Source organism: Sciurus vulgaris (assembly GCF_902686455.1).
Source record: "Sciurus vulgaris genome assembly, chromosome: 13".
Lineage (NCBI taxonomy): Eukaryota > Metazoa > Chordata > Mammalia > Rodentia > Sciuridae > Sciurus > Sciurus vulgaris.
In genome coordinates, this window is record NC_136474.1 from 28,674,410 (window position 1) to 28,699,186 (window position 24,777).

General features: G+C 55.9%; 1 protein-coding gene and 2 long non-coding RNA genes across 11 annotated transcripts in view; all 3 read right to left on the minus strand.

Annotated features, from left to right (window-relative positions):
* SEMA4D (semaphorin 4D) overlaps positions 1–24,777 on the minus strand; it is a 124,061-nt gene that overhangs the window by 28,277 nt on the left and 71,007 nt on the right. For 8 of the 9 annotated variants that reach the window (XM_079108722.1, XM_079108723.1, XM_079108724.1 and 5 more), the window contains 7 exons: positions 13,586–13,919; positions 11,408–11,553; positions 9,247–9,309; positions 7,696–7,794; positions 2,485–2,578; positions 1,615–1,728; positions 494–639 (listed from right to left, as the gene is read on the minus strand). In XM_079108722.1, coding sequence (XP_078964848.1) covers positions 494–639; positions 1,615–1,728; positions 2,485–2,578; positions 7,696–7,794; positions 9,247–9,309; positions 11,408–11,553; positions 13,586–13,685 — 762 coding nt within the window. In that variant the 5' untranslated portion in view covers positions 13,686–13,919. Of the gene's footprint in view, positions 1–493; positions 640–1,614; positions 1,729–2,484; positions 2,579–7,695; positions 7,795–9,246; positions 9,310–11,407; positions 11,554–13,585; positions 13,920–19,280; positions 19,487–24,777 lie in introns of those variants that run through there. The other variant, XM_079108721.1, reaches the window with a different exon arrangement.
* LOC306642918 lies at positions 2,585–7,676 on the minus strand. Its single transcript, XR_013758725.1, has 3 exons — positions 7,260–7,676; positions 6,991–7,076; positions 2,585–6,912 (listed from the first exon to the last, which is right to left on the minus strand). It is a non-coding gene; the product is annotated as an uncharacterized lncRNA (long non-coding RNA).
* LOC306642683 lies at positions 23,667–24,505 on the minus strand. The gene is made up of 2 exons (XR_013758604.1): positions 24,091–24,505; positions 23,667–23,809 (listed from the first exon to the last, which is right to left on the minus strand). It is a non-coding gene; the product is annotated as an uncharacterized lncRNA (long non-coding RNA).

The following is a 24,777-nucleotide window of genomic DNA, read 5'->3' on the forward strand; positions in this document are numbered from 1 at the left end:
AGGCAGTTCTCTCGTGCTCGGCACCTGCTAAGCTCCTTATTTTGAGCGCCTCCTGGCCCTTGGACACACACTTGAAGCTTTATATGTGGCACACAGTTAGTGCCAGTTCTCGCTTCTTAACTGAAAGTCCACGGCCACCCTTCCCCTTGTAGGTCCTGACAAAGAAACAGTGAAACTCCAATTCCAAGAGAGTCTTGTGAATATGCTCAACAAAAGCTGGCTTTTCACAGCCTGGGGCAGTCTGGGAAGGTGCATTAAAACCCCAAATTCCCTGAAAACTGCAGACCGATCAGTCACACGTGGGGTCCCCAGGGAAACCACCAGAATTCCTAAGCTAGGAAGGCCTGGCACCCGAGAGGCCCGATCATCGGTGGCAACAAAGGGATACAGTGGCAGGGAAGGTGGCGAATCTGACCACAGCCTGAGGGATCATGTCCGGGCGTGCTACCCCCAGGCGGGAGCTGAGGGGCCGCGGGGGTGGCGCGGTGCTCACCCTGCACACCCTGGCGACGCGTGGGATCATCAGCTTGAAGACGAACTCGTACTCCACGGACGCCTCCGTGAAGAAGAAGTAGACCCTGTCGTCTTCACCCTCGCCGGGGTTCCTCCGGATCACGTCGGCAAACACGAAGCTGGGCTCTGCAGGGACACCATGCGCTGGGTCACCCCCCCGCTCCCAGCCAGCACCACCTGGAAGCGGGGCCTCCCTCACCCATGGCGGGAGAGTGCGCGTACCTGCGACTCCAGCCAGGGGTCCAGCACTGCTCTGCCCTCCCCAGCCTGGGAAAGGGGCCGGAGGTGGCTCCACAGAGCAGCTGCCCGGGTCCGCCCTGAAAACCCAGGTTCACCCTGTCCTGATGCAGGCTGGGGCTGCACGGAGCCAGACCATCTGCTGGTTTAAACAAGTGCCTCGAGTAGGCAGCCTCTGCCACCAGGAGCAGTCAGCTGTCCCTGCATCTCAGGCCTTGGTGTCCGCCCTCAGACCAAGAGACCTCAGAAGAGCCCCGGGGTCCACAGCCTCACCCTCAAGGAAGGCCCATGAACAGTCCCCCACCACCAGCACCCTAAGGCTGGACATGAGACATGCACGGTCCAGCAGTTGCAGGGCGGCCTGACCCTTCTGACTGGGCTCTGGAGACAGGCATGGAGGCTCTGCCTTTAACGTCATGCTGGAAATTACACCAGGTCCCAACCTGATGATCTGAGCGCTCCATTTACTGTCAGAATCTCACTTTTGGGGGCGGGGGCAGTACTGGGGGTTGAACCCAGGAACCCTTCACTGAGCTACCACCCCAGACCATCTTAAGGAGACAGGGTCTCACTAAGTTGCAAGAATGGCCCGAACTTGTGGTCTTCCTGCCTCAGCCTCCCAAGGTGCTGGGATTACAGCTGTGTGCCACCACACTGAGCTCAGAGTCTCACTTTTATGAAAGTCTCCCAAATCTGTTTCCCGGATACACCAAGCGAGATGCCCTGGACTCCAGCACGGGTTCCGAGAAGCCCTGGAGACAGCCCCACTGCCCAGGCTGACTCCAGCTGGGGACGCCCTGGCTGAGGGGAACAAGGAAGAAAGGGAAGGGCACACGCCTCCCGCCAGGCGGCTGAGCCTCTTACCGTTGAGCCAAGGGATGGCGTACTCCGTTCTCAGAGGACTGTGGGAAGAGTTTCGGGAGATGATGGGCTCACTTCCCAAAAAATTATAGGATGTCCCAGAATAAAGCTCTCCATCTGCAGCAGCCGGGAGAAAAGAGGAGAAGGGAGTCAGACCGCCTGCTAGGCCCCAGGCCCAGGACAATCCCCAACGCCATTTCTCTGTCCCCTAAGCAAGCTCCCCCGAGAACAGGAGAGAGGCTCCCCAACTTCCAGGAAGCCTGCTTGCACTTCCTACGCCTGGTGCTTTTCCCTCGCCCTGGATAATTGCAGGTGCCACCTTCAGCTGCATTTTACGAGTTAAGAGGCGGTAACTAGATAGGCGAGAATTTCCTGTATCAAACCAGTAGCAAAAGGCAGGCACTCCCAGATTTACCACGGGGCCACTCCTGAGAAGCCACCCTGAACCGAAAACATCGTGCCTTTTTAACCCACCTGCCCTGCCGAACCTCACAGCCCTGCCTGGCCTACCTCACACGCGCTCAGAATGCCACGTCAGCCTGCAGCTGGCGACGTCGCCTAACAGACCCCCTTGACAGTGAGGTGCTGCACCCCTGGGTGCCCGCCCGCTCCCAGCCCTGGCCTCGATGCAGGAGACCCCCAGGCAGCGTGTGCTCATGGCGACCCCACTCCGGCAGGAGCATCCACGCCACCTGCCCAGTGACAATGCACACAGCACGGTGGTGGCTGGTCAGGAGCCTCAGCGCCAAGCTCTCACGCAGGGGTCTGTTCAGCGGGGACGACAGGACAGGGAAGGAAGAGGAGTGTCCTGCTGGGGGCGTAACATGCCACCACAACCTGTGGGGGTGAAGGAGCCCGAGCGGCAGGACTTACCAACCATGACGGACGTGTAGCTGTGTGCTGGGTCAAAGGGACACCTTCCTTTGCCGTCTTCGTTTTTCCCCAGAAACTTAAAGGATGCTAAGTTCTGAAATTGAATAAAAAGAAGATGCATCTAAAACATGGGACTTTCCATGGGGATGACATGGTCTGCTAGCATTCAATTTGGCAGGTTCTTTATTCCTGCCAGACCAAGAGGGCAGAGCCAACGGGTGCTGAGCCCAAGGGTCCCGCTCAGGTCTGCACACCAGTGTCTCGGGGCTCTGGCCTCAGCTGCCTCACCTGTGAGGCAGGGTGAGCCAAATACAAGACGCACTCTCAAGTGGCCAGAATGCCACGGGCAGAGTGTTAGTATCAATAAAGCCAGGAAGCTGGGCATGGTGGTTCATGCCTGTAATCCCAGGGGCTTGGGAGGCTGAGGCAGGAGGATCACAAGTTCAAAGCCAGCCTCAGTAATTTAGTGAGGCCCTAAGCAACTTGGCGAGACCCTGCCTCAAAATAGAACATAGAAAGGCCCGGGGACATGGCTCAGTGGTTATGCACTGGTACAAAAAAGGGTAAAATAAAATTAAAAAAAGGAAGAACTATAGTCTCCAAAAAACATGTTATATGGAATCTCTCCCACCTTCCCACCACAGCATGAAGCAGACGGGTCCATCTCTGAATATTAAGAGCAAAACCAGGCTGCTACGCAAGAAACTTAGGCAAGAATTACAACTTCAGGACAATCTCACCTCACCTGACAAAGCCAAACCTGTAGAAGGCAATGACATATCAACTACACAAGAAATGGAGAGCTGCCGGGCATGGTGGCACACACCTCTAATCCCCACAACTCAGGAGGCTGAGGCAAGAGGATCACAAGTTCCGAGGCCAGCTTCAACAACTAAGTGAGGCTCTAAGCAATTTAGTGAGACCCTGTCTCAAAATAAATAAAAAGGGCTGGGGATGTGGATCAGGGATAAAGTGCCCCTGGGTTCAGCCCCCAAAACCAAAACCAAAACCAAAACCCAGAAAGCTCTCAAACAGGGAAAAACAGAACAATATGAAATGACAAAGTGCGGGAAATGCCCACAAAATGACAGATGAGGCATTGCTGCCTCCTCACATACGATGGCATGTAGAAACAGGAATGGGAGGTCACTCAGGACGAGAAGCAGGTGGAACGGCGGCTGCCTCAAGAACCACTGTGGGTGAGCCTGCCGGAAATCCAGTAGCATGCAGAAAATCAAAGTGGATGTCGCCGTGAGCCAGGAGCCTGCGGAGGCTCAGGGGGGCCTGCACCGCCCAGAGGGGCTGGGAGCAGCCCGTCCCTGCAGAGGAGGCTGGCTGGACACCGCTGTCACCAGTGGGGACAGACAGTCTCACGGCATGTGGGAGCTGCAGGCCTGCTAACACCATCCAGACACTCACTCTCAGGACAGGACACAGGAGCTGGGGCGACGGCACTCACTGGAGGTGACAGAGTATCACCTCTCCAAAAGATGCCCAGGGGCTGCCGGGGAACTCTCAACAGGGACTGGAGGTGGACGATGCTGGGCAATTACTGTGCCTTTTCTTAGCTGCTGTGATAAAATCAGATTTGGGCAGGACAACATCATTATCTTTAAGAGATGCTTGTAAAGGCACCTGGAAGACCTGGGTCATGGGTTAGCAAGTTCACGCACCTGCGCACACAGCCACGTGTGTGCACAGGCACAATCCACCTGCTCCGCCTGTGTGGTCAGTGTACATGAGTGATCTATTCTTCTACTGGTGGAAAAATTTTATTGGAAGTATCAGGAAAAGATACAGGGTTAGCTTTAAACACACCAGTCCCTTAATTCAGCCACAGACATCACTACAGAATGCATGTTTCAAAGACAGTACGGCAAGCTTCTGAGGAGCTAGAGGTTAGCCAGGAAACTCACTGATGTGCAAAATGTTGCTAGAACATTAAAGCAAAAAAAAAAAAAAAGTTATCTTTTAAGACTGGGGAAGAAGCCCCTGGCCCCCACTCCGTATCAGTCATTGTCAGCATCTGTGGGGACAGCCAGACAGACAGACCTATTCTGTGAATCTCGCTCAGATGTCTCTGTAGGAGGGCCAGGTTGCCTGCGTGAGTTTCTCACGAGTCCAAGCTTTGTTTTGTTACTTCTGAGTCAATGTTGGAGGTTTTTTGGTTTGGTTTTTGTTTTTTGCAGTACTGGGGATCAAACTCAGCGTCTCTTGCAGACTAGGTAAGTACTCCACCACTGAGTTACGTCCCTCAGTCAGGAAACTTTTTTAAAAAGTTCCAATAGCAAATGAAGCTTTTCATTACAGTGGCCTCCCCTCGCCCAGGATCTCGCCTTCTGCAGTCTTAGTGCAGTCAACAGTGGCCTTCTGAGGAGTGGGATGAGATCCACACCGTTTCACTCTGTCCTGCCCAGGGTGTGAATCACCCCTTTGGTGTATCCACCCTGTATAGACTACCCACCCGTTAGCCACTTGTTAGTCAACTTGGTCATCAGATGAAGACTATATGGTTTCATCACTGGAGGTCACAGGACTACATCCGGCAGATAAGGGGAAACTACTGATTAGCATATTTTTATATTTGTCAAGTACTCATTAATCTAGGACTATCACTAGAAAATATGCTTAGTGTCCAGTTCTTCCATGTACTTACTTAAAATGCTCCTTCTTATAAAGAGACAAACCCACATGGATACAGTCACCTGATCCTTGACAAAGGTGACAAAAACATACATTGGAAAAAACACAGCCTTTTAAACAAACAGCATTGGGAAAACTGGATAGCCTTCTGTAGTAGACTGAAACTAGATCCCTATCTCTCACCCTGCATGAAAGTCAATTCAGAATGGATCAAAGACCTAGGAGTAAGTCCAGAAACGCTAGACTCCAACACACAGGCACAGACACCGACTTTGGCAGGACTCCTAACACTAGGCAAATAATACCAGGAGCCCACAAGTGAAATGGCATCAGATTAGAAAGCTTCTACCTAGCAAAGAAAATGATAATGTGGAGAGAAGATACAGAATGGGAGAAAACATTTCCCAGTTACTTGTCCAATGGAGAATTAACATTCAGACTATGGAAAGAACTCAAAACAATTAACACCCCAAAACATAACCCATCCAGTAAGTGGGCAAATGAACTAAAGAGACACTTCTCAAAAGAATTGCAAATGGCCTAGGAATCTATGAAATAAAAGATCAATATCTTTAGCCAACAGGGAAATGCAAATCAAAACTGCACTGAGATTTCATCTCCGAGGAGAATGGCAGCCACCAAGAATGCAAATAACCGTCAATGCAGGTGAGGATGCAGGGAACAAGGAAGTCCCGCACGCTGGAAATCAGCACAGCCACCGTGGAAATCAGTGCGGAAGTTCCTCCGAGTACTAGGAACTGAACGCCACGTGACCCGGCTATCCCGCTCCTTGGTGTTTGTCCTTAAGAATTAGAGCCAGCTTGCTACAGTGATGCTGTTCACAACAGTCAAACTACGGAACCAGCCTAGGTGCCTGTCAACAGGTGAAGGGACAAAGATAAAGTGGGTTTTACTCAGCCATAAAGAAGAATGAAATTGTGTCATCTGCAGGAAAATGGATAGAAATGGAGAACATCATGGCAAGTGAAATAAATCAACTCAAAGTCAAGGACTGCAGGTTTCTCTCCTATGTGAAAACTAGGGAGCAAAAACAGGAGGAAAAAAGGGATCTCATGACAATAATAGGGCAACCAGCAGGGTAGATGAAGGGACCCAGCAGGTGGGGAAAGAGGAGGGCAAGGGGAGGTTCTGGGGAGGGAAATCGGTCCAACGTGTCACAAGCACATATGCACATGGCCCACTATCCTGTATAATCACTATGTATCAATAAAAAAATTCTCCCTTTCTTTGTGATTATTATCCAATTGCTCATGGGATCACCTGAATAAAAAGAACTGCTTCTAAAAAAATGAGATGTGACAGCCTAATCTCCCCCTGCCTGGTGACAAAGAGTGAGGAAGGCCCCCGAGGACCTGCACCCATGGGAGGACCAGGTGTCAGTCTGGACGGAGGCAAGGACGTGGCACAGGGAGGCCTGGAGGGCAGTCCTGCCTCTTAAACCACCCAGAGTGGTGGATCCCAGCAGGGCTGCTCAGTGGGCAAGGGACACCAGATGGTGACATCCCAAGACCCACGGATACACCAACCCAGAAGATGCACAATCCAGGAGCAGTAGGTTGACTTTCACATGACCTGGACCCCACCACAGCCAGGCCATCCACACAAAACCCACAATGTGAAGAGGAGAGGCAGGTGCTGGGCCCAAGGCACAGGGCTGAGCGCACCTGTCTGCAACACACCTCTAGATGTTTCTCCACTACCTGCTCTGCTCCTGCACTGATGTCTGCTCTGCACAGACACCAACGTCTGCTGCACGCTCTGCACCTGCACCGATGTGTGCTCTGAAGACACCGATATCTGCTGCCTGCTTTGCACCTACACCGTCTGCTGCATGCTCTGCACCTGCACCGACATCTGCTCTGCAGACACCGAGGTCTGCTGCCTGCTCTGCTCCTGCATTGATGTCTGCTCTGCACAGACACCGACGTCTGCTGCCTGCTGCCTGCTTTGCACCTACACTGATGTCTGCTGCACTCTCTACACCTGCACCAACATCTGCTCTGCAGACACCGACGTCTGCTGCACGCTCTGCACCTGCACTGATGTCTGCTCTGAAGACACCGACGTCTGCTGCCTGCTGCCTGCTTTGCACCTACATCGACGTCTGCTGCCTGCTGCCTGCTCTGCACCTGCACTGACGTCTGCTCTGCACAGACACTGATGTCTGCCGTCTGCTCTGCACCTACACCGACATCTGCTGCACACTCTGCTCCTGCACCGACATCTGCTGCCTGCTCTGCTCTGCTCTGCCCAGGCACTGACAGCTCCCGGCCCTCCCTGGAGCCCTGCCTCAAGCCACACCCTTGGCCATAGACACCAAGCTCAGAGGAGCCATGAAGGCCACATGTTCTTGACCGCAGCCTGGCTGGGCTTCCTGCAGTGCCAGGACCTGCTTCCAAGTCCTCATACAGCTGACCCAAGAAAATCCTATTGTTTCTGGGGGGCAGAGACTGTCTCTTATGCCCACCCAGGGCTCTCTGCTCTGCTGTACCACTGACGAGGCTGGCCCGAGGTCATCTGATACAAGGGATGAGTCTGTGGCCTTACCAGGTGGTCACAGGTGGGCTGGAACGCGTTGGTCCCGCACACGTACAGGGTGGTGGCGCTGAGTGGCTGCAGTACCCGGATATAGTTGAGACATTCTGTCTGCGGGAGAGAAAAGCACAGCTCACAGCCTCCGGCCACAGCTCCCTCTGCAGCCATGAGCTCCGCCCACTCCCTGCCCGGCCTTGCCTCCAGGTCCTCCGGGCATTCCCCTTCACACCCTGGGCTGCCACAGAGCGGGGTTCACTGACACCCCAACCCAACCCCTGGCACACCTACACCTCAAGCTGGCCTGTAATTTCATCTCTGCAGTGTCCAAGGGCTGTTCAGGTGCCAGACGGAATTTAGTTCAGTCCTTAATTGACACTCTGCAAAGATCTGGCAACCAAACAAAGCAAGGCGAGCTGACCTCAAATGGTACTGGGGACACCCACTAGACAGAGCAATGCATTTTCCTCTCGCTAAACACGAGGATACTCCACTGACGCCCTCTGCCTTCCTGGAGACCCACCCTCTACTCCCTGCACGCATGAAACTCGTAAGACCGTTTCTTGGGATCCAGGCCCAACCATCCACGAGGGGAGAGGCTGGACCAAGGGGGGGCCAAGCCAGCTTGGCGTCAGAAAGGCCCCCTCAGGAAAACAAAGGGACATTTAAGAACCCACGAACTATTTTAGGGCAATAAGTACTTGGATTCTATGTGCCGCAGCCTGAAATTATCTCAGTTCAAGGAAGTGTCTTTAGGCCACGACTGTTTTTAAACTGGGGGGATGTCATTCACTATCTCCCCACGCCCACTGTCAGCCCTCGGTCTCATTCAGCTCTAGAAGGTCTCCTGTGACACCTGTGATCTGTCACAGTGCCCGCTCTCCCTCATTCCCTGTGAACGCTGTCTGTGGAGACAAATGACTGAGTAGGCGTCTAGCACTTTGCTAAGGAAAAAATGTTGAGCAAAGAAACAACAACAACAAAAAAATCTCCTTTGAAAAAGAAAAAAATTTGTCTTGAACCTAACCAACAACTGCTGAAATTTGCCCTAATTCCACTGTCACGACCAATGATCAGGATGACTGGGCTCTTGTCATTTGAGTCTGGACAGCTACACGGCACCAGGTGAGGACACAGAAGCCCAGAGATGGCGAGGGTGGCCCAGGGCTCCTGGAGGGAATGGACACTCACCCAGCATCCCCTGCATGGCCCCTCGCTGAGGTGCCCAAGCCACTGACACCTGCCAGAAACCCCAGACCCCGTCATCTCTCCAAACCCAAGCCTGTGGGCCACGGAGTGGCCATGAGTCCCACACCTTGCGCCATTTGCCAGTGGCCACTGGAGACATTTTCTCTGGTCAAAATTTCAGGCCGTATGAATAAATTCGATTTACATAAACTAAAAATGTATTTCTTGAATGACTCCCAGATCTGGTGCTTACTCTGAGAGCCGATCCCAAGGCCCAGGAACACAGGAGATGACGTAACCCCGGTGACCACTCAACCTGCCTGCAGGAGGCCACACCGGAAGGCATGCGGGCTGTCCTGCAGCTCACGAAGGACATACCTGCTTGGACTTCCCCTTCTCTGCACATTTTGCTTTCTTGTCTTCTGAGACCTTCCAGTACACCTGTGAGGGAGGAGGAGAGCCCATTTCACCAAATGTTCTGTGAGGTCCCCAGACAGATGCCAAAATAACAACAGGCCAGCCGTGGTGGTGCATGCCTGTGATCCCAGCTATTCAGGAGCCCGAGATGGGAGGATCACAAGTTCAAGGCCAGCCTCAGCAACGTAGCAACACCCTGTCTCAAACTAAAAAAATTAAAGGGGCTGGGGATGCAGCTTGCATAGTATGGGTAAGGCCCTGGGTTCAACACCCAGTACCACAAAAATGATAATCATAACAACAACAGCAGGACACTTCTCATGACCCAGGAGGTCAGCATCCTGGGCAGAGGGGAAGCCCAGGAGAGGTGAGCGATCACCCTGAGCTAACGCAACAGGTTTCCACCACGTGCCCACGTGGCAAACACATGCTCACAGGTTGGAAATTTCAAAGCAATCAAGTCTTAACGAGGACACAGGAAAGCAGAACCCAGTCCCTTCAGAAACGCCCCTGCAGACGTGGTTCATGGTCGGCTGGCACGAACCCATAAAGGCGGGGGACCGTGAGCTCAGTGCACCCCGTTCACACTGCCAGGGAGCTTCCCTGCAGCCTGGCTGGGGTCCCTCTATCTTCTCGTTAAGAGGCACCTAAGCCTCTCCGCTGCCCTAGGAGCACAGAGGCCGTTCACAGGACAGTGGCTGGTGCTCAGTGTCCAGCTGTGGCCCAGCTCACACTAGAATCCACGCTCCCCCAAGACAGTTCTGAGAGGACCAGGAGGAGACGGGCCCAGAGCAAGGGATCTGCTGGCCCACGGGGAAGGGGCTAAGCAGGAGGTGAGACCTCGGCACCCTTCCACTCAAGTGACTTCTGATGACAGCCTGTGCCTTCAAAGGATGATGCTCAGAAGCGCATCTGTGTATCAAATGGAAATAAAAATGCAGACACCAGAGGTGAAGAGAAAACAAAACAGAGTTCTAGGGCAGACACGGGCAGACATGGACAGCACGTGCCTGGAACTGCCTAATTCCAGAGGGCAAGAAAACTCCCCCAGACAGCTAGGGCTCGGGAGCAGCCAAGAAGGGGACGATTTGAGCATTAAACAGGGACAGGGGCTGGGGGTGCAGCTCAGTGGTAGAGCGCTTGCCTGGCATGCACGAGGCCCTGGGATCTACCCCCGGGATCTACCCCCAGCATTGCAAACAAATTTTTTAAAAAATCCACCGTGACACTGAGAATCAAATAATGACTTAAAAACTCATTCTTGCCCTCTGTGTGGAATTAAATCACTCAAAAAACTGGTAAACAGCAGCAACAATGCCCAGCATCTGTCCTGCCCTGGCATTCCAGGACCCAAACAGGTGGCACTGGGTACCAGTGGCTGACAGATGAAAAAGGGAAGGCAGAATCAAAACGCTGCCTTTTGCGACACTTGATGAGACACTGGGCCTTGGCTCAGAGGGTCACGGGCCTCTGAGGCCCAGGAGGGAGGGCCCCACCTGCAGGAGTCTCTCTCCCTGGCCTACATGGACAAAGCTCTGGCCCCAACATTCTCTGGCAGAGAATGTGCACAAAGACAGGTCCATGCCAGACTGGAGGTGTGGCGCCCAGGCTGGGGCACCACCTGCTGCATGGAGCAGCTTTCCCAGGAAGGAAACCGAGCCTGGCCGCCAGAAACGGAGGCCGCCTGGACAGAACGGCCAGTCAGTGATGGGGCTGATTTCCATCCGTCTCAAACTAAATGTTCAAATGAATAAAACAAACGCCCTCCACAAGGCCAGTCTTAAAGTCTGAATGCTGAGCATGGCACCACAGGAAGTTTGAGGTATTTGACTGGATAAAAAGGAGCCTCTTCCCTTAACAGCCACACAGATGAAGACTGTGGTGCTGGGATTTGCCTCAAGGCCACCAGAGCCGAGGGTGTGTCAGGCAGGAGGAAAGCCTGGCTTTCTAGGAGCCACCAGGAGGAGGGCCCTTGCTCGTGGGTGTGGTGGAGAATTTTCCCTAATAAAAAGTTCACAAAGAAAAAAGGAAAAGAGGCAGGTCCCTGGGCGAGCTGCTGTGGACATGCGCCAGGGCGTCAGGGGCCGGGAAGGGCGCCAGGTGTGCGGAGCCCAGGACCTACCTCGCGTTGCTTCCTGGAGATGTCCGACGCCTCCAGCTCGAAGACGGCTTCCCGCGCGCCCACGTACAGGGTGTCCCCATCCTCACTCATCAGCAGCGCTGAGTAGTTGTAGATGCCTGGCTCCCGAAACTGCACCAGACCCACCTCTGCGGGAGGCCAGGTGTCAGCGGGGGAGGGAGACGAGAACCAGGGAACCACGCATGTGACAGGGAGCACTTCTGAGCAAAGGCATGTGATCCCACAGTGGAGGTCGGAACCCTGGGCAGACCGGGGGACCAGGCGCCAGGACCACGCCCCATGCCAGGGGCCTGCCCTGGAGCCGTGGCCCGGCTGCTCACCTGCCTTCACTTCCCGGCCCATCCCTCAATACCTGCCAAGTTCTGAACCCCCTCAGTGGTCTTCCAGGAGACACCAGGCCAGACACCGCCACCTGCCCACCCACTTTTCTCCTAAGTGTCTTTAATTACCCACAAATAAAGTTTAAAAAATTACAACTTTTTTTTTGTGATGCTGGGGATTGAACCAAGGGCCTTGTGCTTACAGGCAAGCACTTACCAACTGAGCCACATCCCAAGCCCCACAACTTTTTTTTGGGGGGGGGGCGGGGGTACCAGGGATTGAACTCAGGGGCACTCAACCATTGAGCCACCTCCCCAGCCCTATTCTGCATTTTATTTAGAGACAGGGTCTCACTGAGTTGCTTAGTGCCTCGCTGTTGCTGAGGTTGGTTTTGGACTCTCGATCCTCCTGCCTCAGCCTCCCGAGCTGCTGGGATTACAGACGCGCTCCACGGCACCCGGCTAAAAATTTATAACATTTTGAGATGTTCTTATTCAGGAAATGTTTTATTTCAAAATCTATTTTTAAAAAATCAGTTTTGGAAAACAACAGCCCTCAAGCCAAGACATTTCCAGTAATTGCCACCACAACTCCCAAGACAGACAAGGAATGTCTCTCTACTTGTCAGGTAACCGCGTCCAGGGCCGCCGAGCAGCACGAGCTCAGCCCAGCTGTTCAGGACCCAGACACACGTTCTGGCACTGCTTTTTAAGGAGCTGCTATTTCCTTCTGGTTATCTTGGCATCAATCTGAGGGTTCTGGAAGGGTCTGCAGTTCCTGATGGCACCTGACCTCCAACGGTGCCTTTGAACATACCATTCCCTCCGCCTGGAGGCCACTTAAGGCCTGAGCCGCACTCGTCCTGGGCAAGTCCCTCTCTGAAGCTGGGACTGATTTTGACAGAGCAGACATCTCCCTGTAGCTCAATCGGGTGTTCTCCTATGATCTCTGCCCATTCAACCATATGCCCTTGAGAGCAAAATGGCACTTGATAAGGTCCCCCAGGCCCTGCCGTAGAGCCTAGCCTATGGTAGATGCCCAATAAACTATCACTAAGAAGAAAAATAAATAAGAGAGAGCGTGGTGCTGTGGCGTGCACACCTGTAATCTCAGCAACTTGGGAGGCTAAGGCAGGAGGATCCAAGTTTGAGGCTAACCTCTGCAATTTAGCAAGGCCCTAGTAACTTAGCAAGGGCCTAAGTAACTTAGCGAGACCTTGTCTCAAGATAAAACGAAGGGCTGGGGATGTGGCTCAGTGGTAAAGCATCCCTAGTACCTTCCCTCATCTCCCTAAAAAAAAAGAGTCAGGTGTCAAAACACTTCCTGATCTTCTGATTTTTCCGATGAAAGAAGGGCCATGCACACATAGGACGCAGGCCTGCCTCATGCACAGACAGCCTGTAAGCAACACCAAGCTCAGCACCCAGTGCTTAAGCCTTCCACCCACGGAGCCAGAGAGGGTCCCGAGACACCTCTCTCAGGGAGGGAATACCTAAAACCAAAACCAGTAACAGCACTGAAAGTCCCTGGTGGGCCGCAGCTGCACCCCGTCCTCTTCTGCCAGGGGCTCACATGCAGCCTGGGCCCAGCCTCCCATGTTATCAAGTACGAGCAGGTGAGCTTCCCCTTGGGGGGCCCCAGTTCACACACCACCTCAGGGGCCTGAGCAAACCCTGTGGACGCTCCAGTCACCAGGGCAGCCACCTGAGGCCATCGCCTGGGGCTGTCAGCCCACACAAAAACTCCAGGGGCCGAGAACCCAATAAACCAAAGCACCCAGCTGCCCACCGGCGTCCCAGTGCAGGGTCACCCTGGCACCGCACAAGCCTGAGTTCTCACCTCTGTGCTCCCAGGTGATCCGGGGCATGGGTGCGAAGGCCACCGCCGTCCCAAACACCAGTGCCAGGGCTGCAAGCAGCCCCCCTGCGGGGGCGTGCATCCTGGGGGGCCGCAGGCCTTCAGCAGCCAAGGGGCATGGGCAGCAGGAGGCTGCGGGAGGGGGCGTCCGCTGGACACTGCTCAGAGCCCCAAGGCCACGGCCAGCAGCACGGCCCAGAGCCAGGGGGCGGAGGGGCGCCCAAGAGGCCGCATCTCCCTGCTGGCGGTGGGCAGAGGGCCTCTCACCACCTCAGCATCAGGGCCCGGCGCTTCCTCGCAGACTCCGGAAGGAAGGCTGGAAGAGAGTGCAGAGAAGGGTCACTCTCAGGACGGGGGGCCACCGTGGCTCCACTCCTGCCACCTCCCTGCCCAGGAGCAGGGAGGGTGACACAGAGGTGGGACAGCCTGGTACAGAAACAGACAATGCTGGACCCGCCAGGCACCAGTGTCTCCACCCCTCGCAAGCCAGCCAGCCTGCAGCACAGGTTGTGCCTGGCTCAGTGTGGAACCCCAGACTGAAGGCAGTTGGCCACCCGGCTTCCTGCCCGTGTGGCTCTGTGCTCAGCTGGTGGTGATGGAAACAGGTGGAAGGGAACCCATTTCAGCTACCCCAGGGTCTTTGCTCCCCGTTCCCGTAAGGCTCACCGAGAAAACGGCCAGAGAAAGACCAGGCTGCAGGGCAGGAACACACACCTGCTAGCAAACACCCGTGTGCACACACGCACACAAGCATCAGCACAGGTGTGCACACACTCCTGGGCCCAGTCACACACGGTGCATGAGCACACACGTGCACAGACACAGGAGCACACTAACCCACAGAAACACGCAGGGTGTCTCGCCAGGCAGGAGGGCCGACCTCCCCAGGGACCCGGCTGTCCCAGAGGGGGCCCGCTGGAAACGTTCCAGCCTCATTCTGAGAAGTCCACGCTCCATGGAAACGCTGGTACTCACTTCAGACCTGCCCCAGAAGCAAGAGGCCCTGTCGGAACAGGCTGATGCTGTTCAGCAAAACTGCGGCCAGACTAGAAGCAGGTGTGCCCAAGTTCCAGACCCCATCCCTCTCCCCAGCACACTCCAGGGACGCGGCGGGCCTTCCACGCTCAGCGCCTTCCCTGGGTCCTAACTTGGCCAAGTGGAGCACAGGGAGCTACCAGGGAGCCACGTCTCGGGGGGAGATGACAGGGGCCGCAGGGACCAGACCGGGGGGGGGGGGGGGGGGGGGGCAGCGTCTACCTAGCCGGGACCTCCCCTCAGCCCTCCGCACTTCTTCGCCCGGCCCAGGACACAGGTCAGGCCGCTGCTGGATTCTCTGTCCCTGACAGGCCTCCTGGTCTCCATGGAGATGTGATTCTGAGCGCCCTGAGGTGGGAAGGCTGCGATCCTCCAGGACGGAGTGTCCCAGGCCACGGCCGGGTTTGCCCCTTCCCGCTGGTCTGACGTCACGGGTGAGCTGTGCAGGTTCGCGGACTTGCTAACTGGAATCAGTCGCAGGACTGGCCCCTCGCCCGCATTCCTGGGACGGCCACCCGGTCTTGAATGTCACTCTGGCTTGTTCCTGACCAACGTGTTTTGTCCCCAGGTCCACAGGCTGGAGTCACTGAAGTGCCCTGAGCTGGCACCTAAATGATTGGGTGCTCTCATGTCACGTTTCACTCCAAACCACAGGACGGGGTTCTGGGTCCCCTGTCCCCTTCCTCCCAGGGGCCACATGAGGGTCACAGCACATGCACCTCCGAGCTCCAGGCTTGGACCCCCACATGCTGTTTTCCTGCACCTCCATCAGACCAAGCCAAAGCAAAGCCTTGGTTCCGCTGACAGCCATTCCTGCACTCCACGTCCTGGCCCCAAAAAGGGCACTTCCTGTCCCTCCATTCTCAGTAACAGAATCCCGAGCTTTCTCGGGTTGGCGGTGTGCCCAGCCCACCACAGTCCCAAGCTTTCCTGCTTCTGGCTAGAGGAGTGTAAAAGGAAGTTAAAAGACAGGAATTCCATGAAAGATCTTTAAAGGAGGCTGACTCAGTTAGCAGCTGCATCCTGGTCCTCAGTCCTTCCTCCTCTTGCGACCTGGAATTCAAATTCGATACCTGGAGCTCTGGCAGCCATCCTATGATCATGAAAAAAAAAGGGTCTCGTTCTATAAATAGCCCAGTGGAAACCCACAAGGGCCAGGGACCCTGACAACACAGCACAGATGCTACGCCTGCCTTTTACTTTTAACTGTCCGTTCCAGACTTGTTAATGAACAGTTAGGCTCGGTCAGTGATTTGTTTTCAGATTACTGAATCAATTCTGAAAGGACACAACCTTCCCCAATGCATTCGCCCAGCAGCTGAGGCCAGGGTGCGGTCTCCACTGGAAACTGGATCCTGTCGCTTCCCCAGGGACAGCGCTTTCCACCTCTCTCCTGCCTTTCAGGCTGAGGACGACCTTGTTCCTCCTGGTCTGACCTCTCAGGTGTGTGTCCCGCCCCCACCTGGACACCCAGAGCGAGGCCCCTCTGCAGGGCAGGTGACGGCTGCCCCTTCCGCCTGTCACCGACACTCAGAACATTCCCGAACGCGTCCATCACAGGGGTCTGTGTGAATGTGAATCCACATTCCTGGATCTGAACGCTGGCTCTCTGGGTGGCCGGTCAGGCCCTGGTCACTCCGAGCTCCCCAACAGGCAACCGTCCCGCCGACGCGCCACAAGAGCAGAACTCACCCAGCTTACGGGTCGGGCTCCTTCCTAAGTGTCAGGCGCATCCACAATTCCTGGACGACATGACGGGTTCCTCTCCCAGGTCGGAGAGAGGCAGGGCCACCAGGCCACCAAGTTTTGTGAGGATGAGCTGATGTTTAATTATTCATCAGAAGACATTGAACTCTGACATATAATCGCCATAGCGCCCGCGGCTGCGACCAACACGAGTGGAACTCACGTGGGATCTGCAGCCCTGAGCCCAGGGAAGCCGTGTCGGGGGAGCAGGCCTCACGGAGGCCAGCAGCCCAGGGCCCACGAACACCCTGCAGCCGGTCCTGCTACCTTTCTGATGAGTTCTCATCCCACGCGACGCCAGATACGCAGAGGTGGCAGAGATGAAGAGCCGTCTGCAGGGCTCCGAGGTTCCCACTCCCGCCCGCCCCCACCCTTCTGGAACCACCGTCCCTGGCCTTCCCAGTTTCTTGTGACGGGAACCCACAGCACGTGGCCACACAGGCCTGTCCCTCTCAGTGACTGAGGGTTCATGCAGGTCCTGGCGGGACTGGAGGCTGAGGTCTTTGGGGATTTCTGGTTGCAAGCGGAACCAGGACCCTGTGGCCTGGGAGGGATGCACAAAGCCCAAGCCATGTTCGTCCCGCCCTGGGCGGCAGCCAGCACCAGCCCATGCTGGGCGAGCTCCAGGCGGCAGCAGAGAAGCCTGGTGGTGCGTCCCCAGCAGGGCAAAGGTCACAATCCAGAGAGGTTCCCAGTGGTGCAACGAGTGCAGCCTCTGGGGACCACGGCCTGGGACGGGTGCTGAGGGAGTTGGTGCCAGCGTGTCACAGGTGTCCAGCGCGATGACGGCCAGAGGCTGGCAGCTGACAAATCACCTGCACTTGTGCCAGATGCAGGAATGTCACCCTGCACCAGAGAGAAATGCGCCACCAAGACACACAGGGCCCCACGCAGGACGGGGTGAGGGGTCTGAGGGCCCCAGTCTCAGGGCACGCAGCAGCAGCTGGACCCGCGGAGAGGCTACGAGGTCAGGGGAGGGGAGGGTGACAGGAGGAGCACAGGGCTCTGGCAGCGAATCCACACGCGTGTTCTAATCCACAGGATGCATGACACCAATCATGACCCTGGGGTAGACCTGTGGCTTTAGCAGTGACAAGGTGTCCATGCAGGGTCTTTAATGGTGACAGATGGGCTGCTCTGGGGGAGGCTGTGTGTTTGTGTTGCAGCAGGGGATACATGGGAACTTCTGTGTGGTTTTTTGTTTGTTTGTTTGTTTGTTTGTTTCGTACCAGGGATTGAACTCAGGGGCACCTGACCACTGAGCCACAGCCCTAGTCCTGTTCTGCAGTTTATTTAGAGACAGGGTCTCACTGAGTTGCTTAGGACCTCACTTTTGCTGAGGCTGGTTTTGAACTTACGATCCTCCTGCCTCAGCCTCCCCGGCGCTGGGATTATAGGTGTGTGCCACCATGCCCGGCTTTTCCTCTGAATTTTATGCTGAACCTTAAACAGTTAAAAAAAAAAATACAGCCTATTAAAAAGGACAACAGGGCTGAGGTGTGGCTCAGTGACAGAGGCTTGCCGAGCATTCACAAGGCCCTAGGTCTGATCCCCGGATCATGAGACGTGGACCACAGTGATGACACGAAATGGCCCAAGGAGGTCCTAGGGCATCAGACAGAAAGCGAGTGCAGGGACACCTAAGAAGGCCTGGCCACGGAGCCCACGGGGCTGGATCTCCTCAGGCCAAACACCACAGAGAAGCCTGGACTCTCCTGGAGGGAGACGGCGTGCGGAGGGCCGATTCCTTTGTAGGCCCCTCAGCTCTGGGGGTTCCACAGCCTGAGCTATGGCTGAGCTCAGAGCCCAGAGCTAGGAGATGAGACTGTCTCTCCTGGGAAACTGGCTGCTCAACTGTCCCCTCCAATCCAGTGAAGGGACACTGGAAGAGTAAATAAACTGAAGATAAAGTAGAGGAGGAGGCAGCAGCCCATGGGACATTAACGAACTTCGGAAGCTAGAAAGAAAACAGGTGCGTGGTCACCAGCGGCGTGCTGGCAAGCGGGAACAGCGGGCTCGCCCAGGGCCGCGGCCGGGGTGCCCTGCTCTGGAGCAGGGGCCGATTCTGCGGGGTAAATGCTACTGTCACATCCAACGTGAGGACAGGACAGGGCACCCCACTGCCCACCAGGGCCCAGCATGTCCACCATACTGCCAGAGCAGCCTGAGAGCACGCCTGACTGCAGAAAGCGTGAGGAAGCGTGTCAGTGATATTCTGCACAACTACTAGGAAGCCCGAGTTCGGGCCACTTCACTTTGAGGTGAGCTCCTTCAGCCCTGGGCCTGCACAGCTTGACCTCTGATGACCTTCCCCAGCAGCGCTCGCACACCCCTGTGCTGAACGACTTTTCAGGTCTGGATGAGCCAAAGCCAGAGCCTGAGAAGGGAGCGGTCCAACGAGCAGAGGAAGCTGACCTTAAAAAAAGAAAATGTCCCACTGAAAGAATGGGGGTTCCTGAAAGTTAAATGCTACCCGAGGACAGTAAAGACCAGAAGACCACAGAGGGCTGACTCTGGAGTCCCCAGTGTGATCAGCAGTGGCAGAAAAGAGTGTCAAAAAATGAGGATTTCTCAGAGAAAGAATAAAAAGAAAACAGCCAGGACAGCCGGGCTGAGTTATCAGAACGGAAGTACCCAGCAGCCCGGAGAGAAAAGGTCACCCGCTTAGACTTATCACGAAATCCGAGAACCTTGGGAGGTCAAGAGAGGATCTTTTGAAGCTTCCGGAATGAAAACTGGTCACACAGTAATCACCCGTGCTGAAAGCCAGCAGGCAGAACTGCCTTTAAATCCGAGGGCAGAGGACGTCTCACCTAGAACCTTGAAGTAAAGGACTGACCCGTCAGGATGTCACACAGAAGCCCGCTTCACACCTCGAGTTCTCAAACATTCTTACCTCTTCCATTCTCTCCCAATTACTGAAGGATTTGCTCCAACGAAACAAGGGAGCTGTGTCTTTCAGAATCAGGCTGTGCATCACAGAGGACAGGCACAGACCCTGGGGACTGGCGGGTGGAGGGACACGGACCTCAAAGGGGCACTCGATGGCTTTCTGGTCCCTTCCCTGGGCTGTTTACTGGAATGTCTTGACTCAGGAGGAGTCTAAGGATGAATTAGTAAAAGATAACACAGACAGAAAAAAAAGAAGCCACACACACTGAAAAGAAGCAATTAGTGACCCCAGGGGAGGCCAGAGCAGGCCACAGGCGGAAGTGTAATCACACGTCTGATCCTGGCCCAGCGTGCAGCCCCAGTGACAAGAATCGGGACCAATGCCATCGAGAGGGCAGCGGAGGGAGGGGAGGCAGCATAGGACCAGAGGACACGACCCTCAACCTCCCCCCAGCACAGCTCTGAAGTGGTCACGTCAGGAAATCAGTGATACCAATTCTGAGGGAGAAACCGAAGATGGTGGGAACAGCAGACACTCAGGTCTCAGGGCAGCAGGGGTCGGGGGACAGAGGCGGCTGACACTCGGGGTCTCGGGGCAGCGGGGGACGGGGGACAGAGGCGGCTGACACTCGGGGTCTCGGGGCAGCGGGGGTCGGGGGACAGAGGTGGCTGACACTCGGGGTCTCGGGGCAGCGGGGATCGGGGGACAGAGGTGGCGACACTCAGGGTCTCGGGGCAGCAGGGGTCGGGGGACAGAGGCGGCTGACACTCGGGGTCTCGGGGCAGCGGGGGTCGGGGGACAGAGGTGGCGACACTCAGGGTCTCGGGGCAGCAGGGGTCGGGGGACAGAGGCGGCTGACACTCGGGGTCTCGGGGCAGCGGGGGTCGGGGGACAGAGGTGGCGACACTCAGGGTCTCGGGGCAGCAGGGGTGAGTGCCGCTTTCCCTCATGAACTCTCCTGAGGACAAAACATGAATTTAAAAGGAAACCAGTGGCCACCACGGCGGGGGAAGAGCAGGAAGGGTGGCAGAGCAGGCGCATTTGGAAAGCAGGGTTATTCACCAGGCAGCAGAGCGTCCTGAGCAGCAGGACAGGATCTAGGGTGGAGTGCCAGCTCCTAGAGCAGCTGCGAGGCCCGAGTGACCTGGCCTTGTCACCCCAGAACTTACACGACACTGGGCCCCTCAGAGCATCCTGTCCTCCTCAGGGCCTCTCACCTGTGGCTCCCACTTCCTGAACATTCTTCCCCCGGGGACCCTGGGGGCTGGCTCCTTTCTGCAAGGACCCTTTGCTCAGAGGCCACCCCCTGCCAGCCACCCCAGGCCGTCCTCCTTTTCTGCTCTGTGGCTCCCACTGCACGTGGCACTGGACTTGGGAAGTCTCCATGTTTCAGCCCCTCCAGAGGCAGGGCAAGGCCACTGCTGCTTCCAGCCCCGCCCAGGTCTGCAGTGCATTTATCTCACCAGCAGAGACTCCGGAAGGTCTAGCCCCGGCCCCGCGGCTCTTCCCTAAGGGCCTTTCAAACAGGCCACCAAGTTCTGGAGAGTTTCAAGCCACACAGGCCCCCCAACCCTCCAGGGAGCAGGAGGGCTGCAAGACTCGCTTTCTGATGGCGGAGGCAAACTGCTCCGAGCAGGGCTCACAACACAGCTACCAAGCCGCGGCCTCCACTCGCCTTCCAGGAACAGGGCTCCATGGCCACTGGCGGGATGTCACAGGCAGGACGCCGCTCTCAAAATTTAAGTTAGAACAACTGGGTAAGAAGCCCATCTGCGCTGGCTTTCTTGAGCTTCCCTGAGAGGCGGAGGCGTCCCACTGGGAGCTGAGGCTAATGAACGTGCACTTTGCAGTGACAGCGTGAAATCGTCGCCCTTTGCATTCAGAAAGAAGGGGACCTGACAAAGGAACCCATTAGAGAGATGGGGTTACAAATATCACTCCCATCTCACACGCGTAATTGTGCTGCTCATGAGGAGCGCACTAGCCCACTTTAAATGTCAGAGAATGGAGCGCCAAGGGGGCACGGAGCCCCTCCATCCCCGCCTGTCAAGACCTGTCAGATGGCAGGGCTCCACCTCGAGGACCCTGGAAGTCAAACAGGGGCTGCGGCAGAGAACAGAGCAGCACCAGAGGCCAGAACGGGCAGGGCCGGATCATGGAGCTGCGAGCACGTGTAGCAGGGATGCTACACGTGCAGATCTGTGCATAGAGGCATGAACCTGTGTTTGTGCCCATGTGTGCACGCATCTGTGTGAGCAGGTGCATCTGTGAATACGTACGCACACGTCTGTGTGCACCTGCACGCACTTCTTGTGCACATGTGTGGATACGAGTGGGCATCTGTGTGTGCACACATGTGCATCGGTAGGTCCTGCATGATGCACACCTGTGTGTCATTATGTGCCTCACAAACTCTGACCTGGCGTTGCCTCTTGGATGCGGGTCCTCCCTGGGACCTGAAGTTGAAGGTCACAGAGGGGACATCCATCACTGCCACTCGGGAGGTGTCAGTACTCCTGCCAGGAGCAGGATGCCATCCTGGTGTGAAAGCACCCTCACCCACATCCCGGGGAAACCGTGACAGGAGATCTCGCACTTGAGACGGGCTGGAGACAGGCTGGCGTGAGGAAGGGGGCTTGACTTGGACCCCCAACCTTGCTGCAGACACCAAGCCGGCAGAACCTGTTCTGGTCCTTATTCACCTCCATGGTGTGCCCAGACAGGGCGAGTGAAGCTCACACCCTTCTGAGCCCTGCGGCCAGGACAGCGGAGGACACACTCACTGCACCTTCCTGGAGCTGGGAGTGGGTGGCCGAGCGTGGGGCGAAGAAAGCGTCACAGTCCTCCCCAGACACACCCTGCCAGTGCTGGGACCTGGCAGCTCTGCCCCACAGTGTCCTGCCCAGCTCCCCTCCCCACTCCCAGTCCCAGTGCTGATGTCTCCATTGTGCACACGGAGGATAAGAAGGGCCTTGTCTCGTCGGGACTCAGGAAGGGGTGGCGAGGGCTCCCTGAACTGCGAGCTAACAGTGTATTGTTCCAGCTTTGGTTTTCCCAGAATTTAGAGCAGATCTCTGGAAACCCGCACTCCAGTTCTGCAGGGACACGCTCAGCCCTGCAGCTGCGCCGTCCTGGACACACCTAGCAGGGCAGTTGGCCAAGACCATCTCGGGGATGCCCGCTCAGCTCAAGCCGCCTCGTAGGAGCGAGCAAGCCACGGCAGGCATCTGAGCTGCCTTCGCCCTCGCTCCCACCCCAAACCCGAGCACCCGCACTGGGTGCCACGCCGCACAGGAAGCCAGGGAAGGAGACAGGCTGGAAGGAGGGCTCGGCGTACAGACCGAACCTGAAGGCAACGAGCAGAACGGGCTGCTCTGAGAGTGGCAGGAGGCTCCTCTGAGGCCCCCGCTGCAGAGAAGCAAACGGTCACACCACTGACGTGGCGCCACTTGTACCCTGGGCTGGATGTCGACAACGCTGTCTCCAGGGTGTGAGTGGCACAGGGGCGTGTCCCTAGGTGCAGATGGGTTAGCGCTCAGAGAAATAAGAGCCAACTTCCGCTGCCTCACGCCTCCCCCAGCCACCGTCCAGCACAGCCAACAGAGGCTTTAAGCTCAGCCACGGCTCCCAGGGCAGCGTGGGTTTGTACTAGGAAATGGCTGCCCGGACCTCAGGGAGGATGGGGGTAGCCGCCCAGCCTGGATCAGCAGTGCTGTATCTTCTTTCATTCTTTTCTCTTGTGTGTGTGTGAGTGTGCACAGTGCCAGGGAAGGAACCCAGGGCCAGTGCACGCTAAGCAAGCACTCTACCACCGAGCTACGCCCCCAGCCCCTGTGGTCCCTTTCAGTGGTGGCTGCTATGAATGTTCATGTCACCCCTTAAACTCATACGCTAAATCCTAACCCCAGTGTGATGGGGGAGCCTTTGCCGGGTGATTAGGTTGGGAGTGGGAGGCCCTCACCAATGGGATTGGTGTCCTTATGAAAGAGGCGCCAGAGAGCTGCCTCGCCCCTCCCATCCCAGGGAGGGCACAAAGAGGAAGTGCCACAGACCAACCAGGAAGTGTCCCTTGTGAGATACCAACCAACCAAGGCCTTGAGCTTGGGCTTCCAGTTTGCAGAATGGTGGAGATAGGTTTTTGCTGTTGATAAGCCACCCCACCTAGGTGCTGGATTACAGCAGCCTGTTCCGAATAAACCCTGACAACCCAGGGGTGCTGGTGCCATGGGAGCTCAGTACCAGGCACGATACACCCACTGGAGATGTTTCTAGAATGCCAGGGGACAGTGTTCACTCAGGAAGGTCATCTGAATGTCACTGACGCGGTAAACTTATGGAAAAGATACCATGCTTAAGTATGCTTTAATTGGAATTTACTTGCAGTCTTAATTTTCCTATATTATGAAACTTTTTGATCTTCAAAAATGACTCCACTAGCTAGACACAGGGGTGCACACCTGTGATCCCAGACACCTGGAGGCTGAGGCGGGAGGACCACCATTTGAGAACAGCCTTGACAACTTAGGGAGGCCCTAAGCAACTTAGCAAGACCCTGTCTCAAAATACAAAACAAAAAAAGGGCTCAGGGGTTAAGCATCCCTGGGTTCCATCACCAGTACCTTCCCCAATTATTCCATTCAAGAAATGCAAACTAAAATAAAAGACCACTGACGATCCACGAGGCAGACAGAAATTTAAGACCTCTACCTGCTGCCCTAGTGATGGTGTGGGATGATGGATTTGTGTCCCCATCTGTAATGACCCCACCGTCACCAACGTTCCCATCCTGGCAGCTCTCGGGCTGCAGCCTTACCAAGCATGCAGAACTACGGGTGAGGGCAGCCGGCAAAAACCACAACCAGAGCCGATTCCTCAACCGGGGCGGGAGCTGCACGCTATGGGGACAAGTCGCAGCTGCAGACAGGCAGGTGTGCATGGACCACGCCCTTGACCGTGGGCCGAGAAGGGCACTGAGCACCGAGGAGGGATGGCCCACACTGTGTGGAGAGAAGCTGTGCTACTGCACGCACACACACACGCGCACACACACACAAGGATACGGACATCACACGCAGACACATGGAGATGCCAGACATGGACACACACAGGGACACGTCCAGCTGGTAACGGACTGTCCTCCGGGGCAGAGAAGGAAAAGCCCAGGGAACTCACCTTGTACATTTGTGTTTTAAGACCAAATTACATTTTTGTACGTATTGCTTTTGTAAAATAAACTACACGGAACTCAACTACACAGAAGTCAGCGCACAGGAGCATGGGGAGCAGCCTGCAGCGCCATCTCCACCTGCAAACCTGTTTCTTGGTTCTGGTGACTATTTCCTGCCATGTCTTTGGCCCTTGTGCATTTATTCAAAAAAAGAGAAGTGCTCCTTTTCTCTGAATATACCTCATGCTTTTTATGCAACACAGAAAGTATCAGGAAGGGCCACTCCGCCCGGCCCCTACTGGAACCCTTCCCGGTTGCACGCAGCACAGTGGC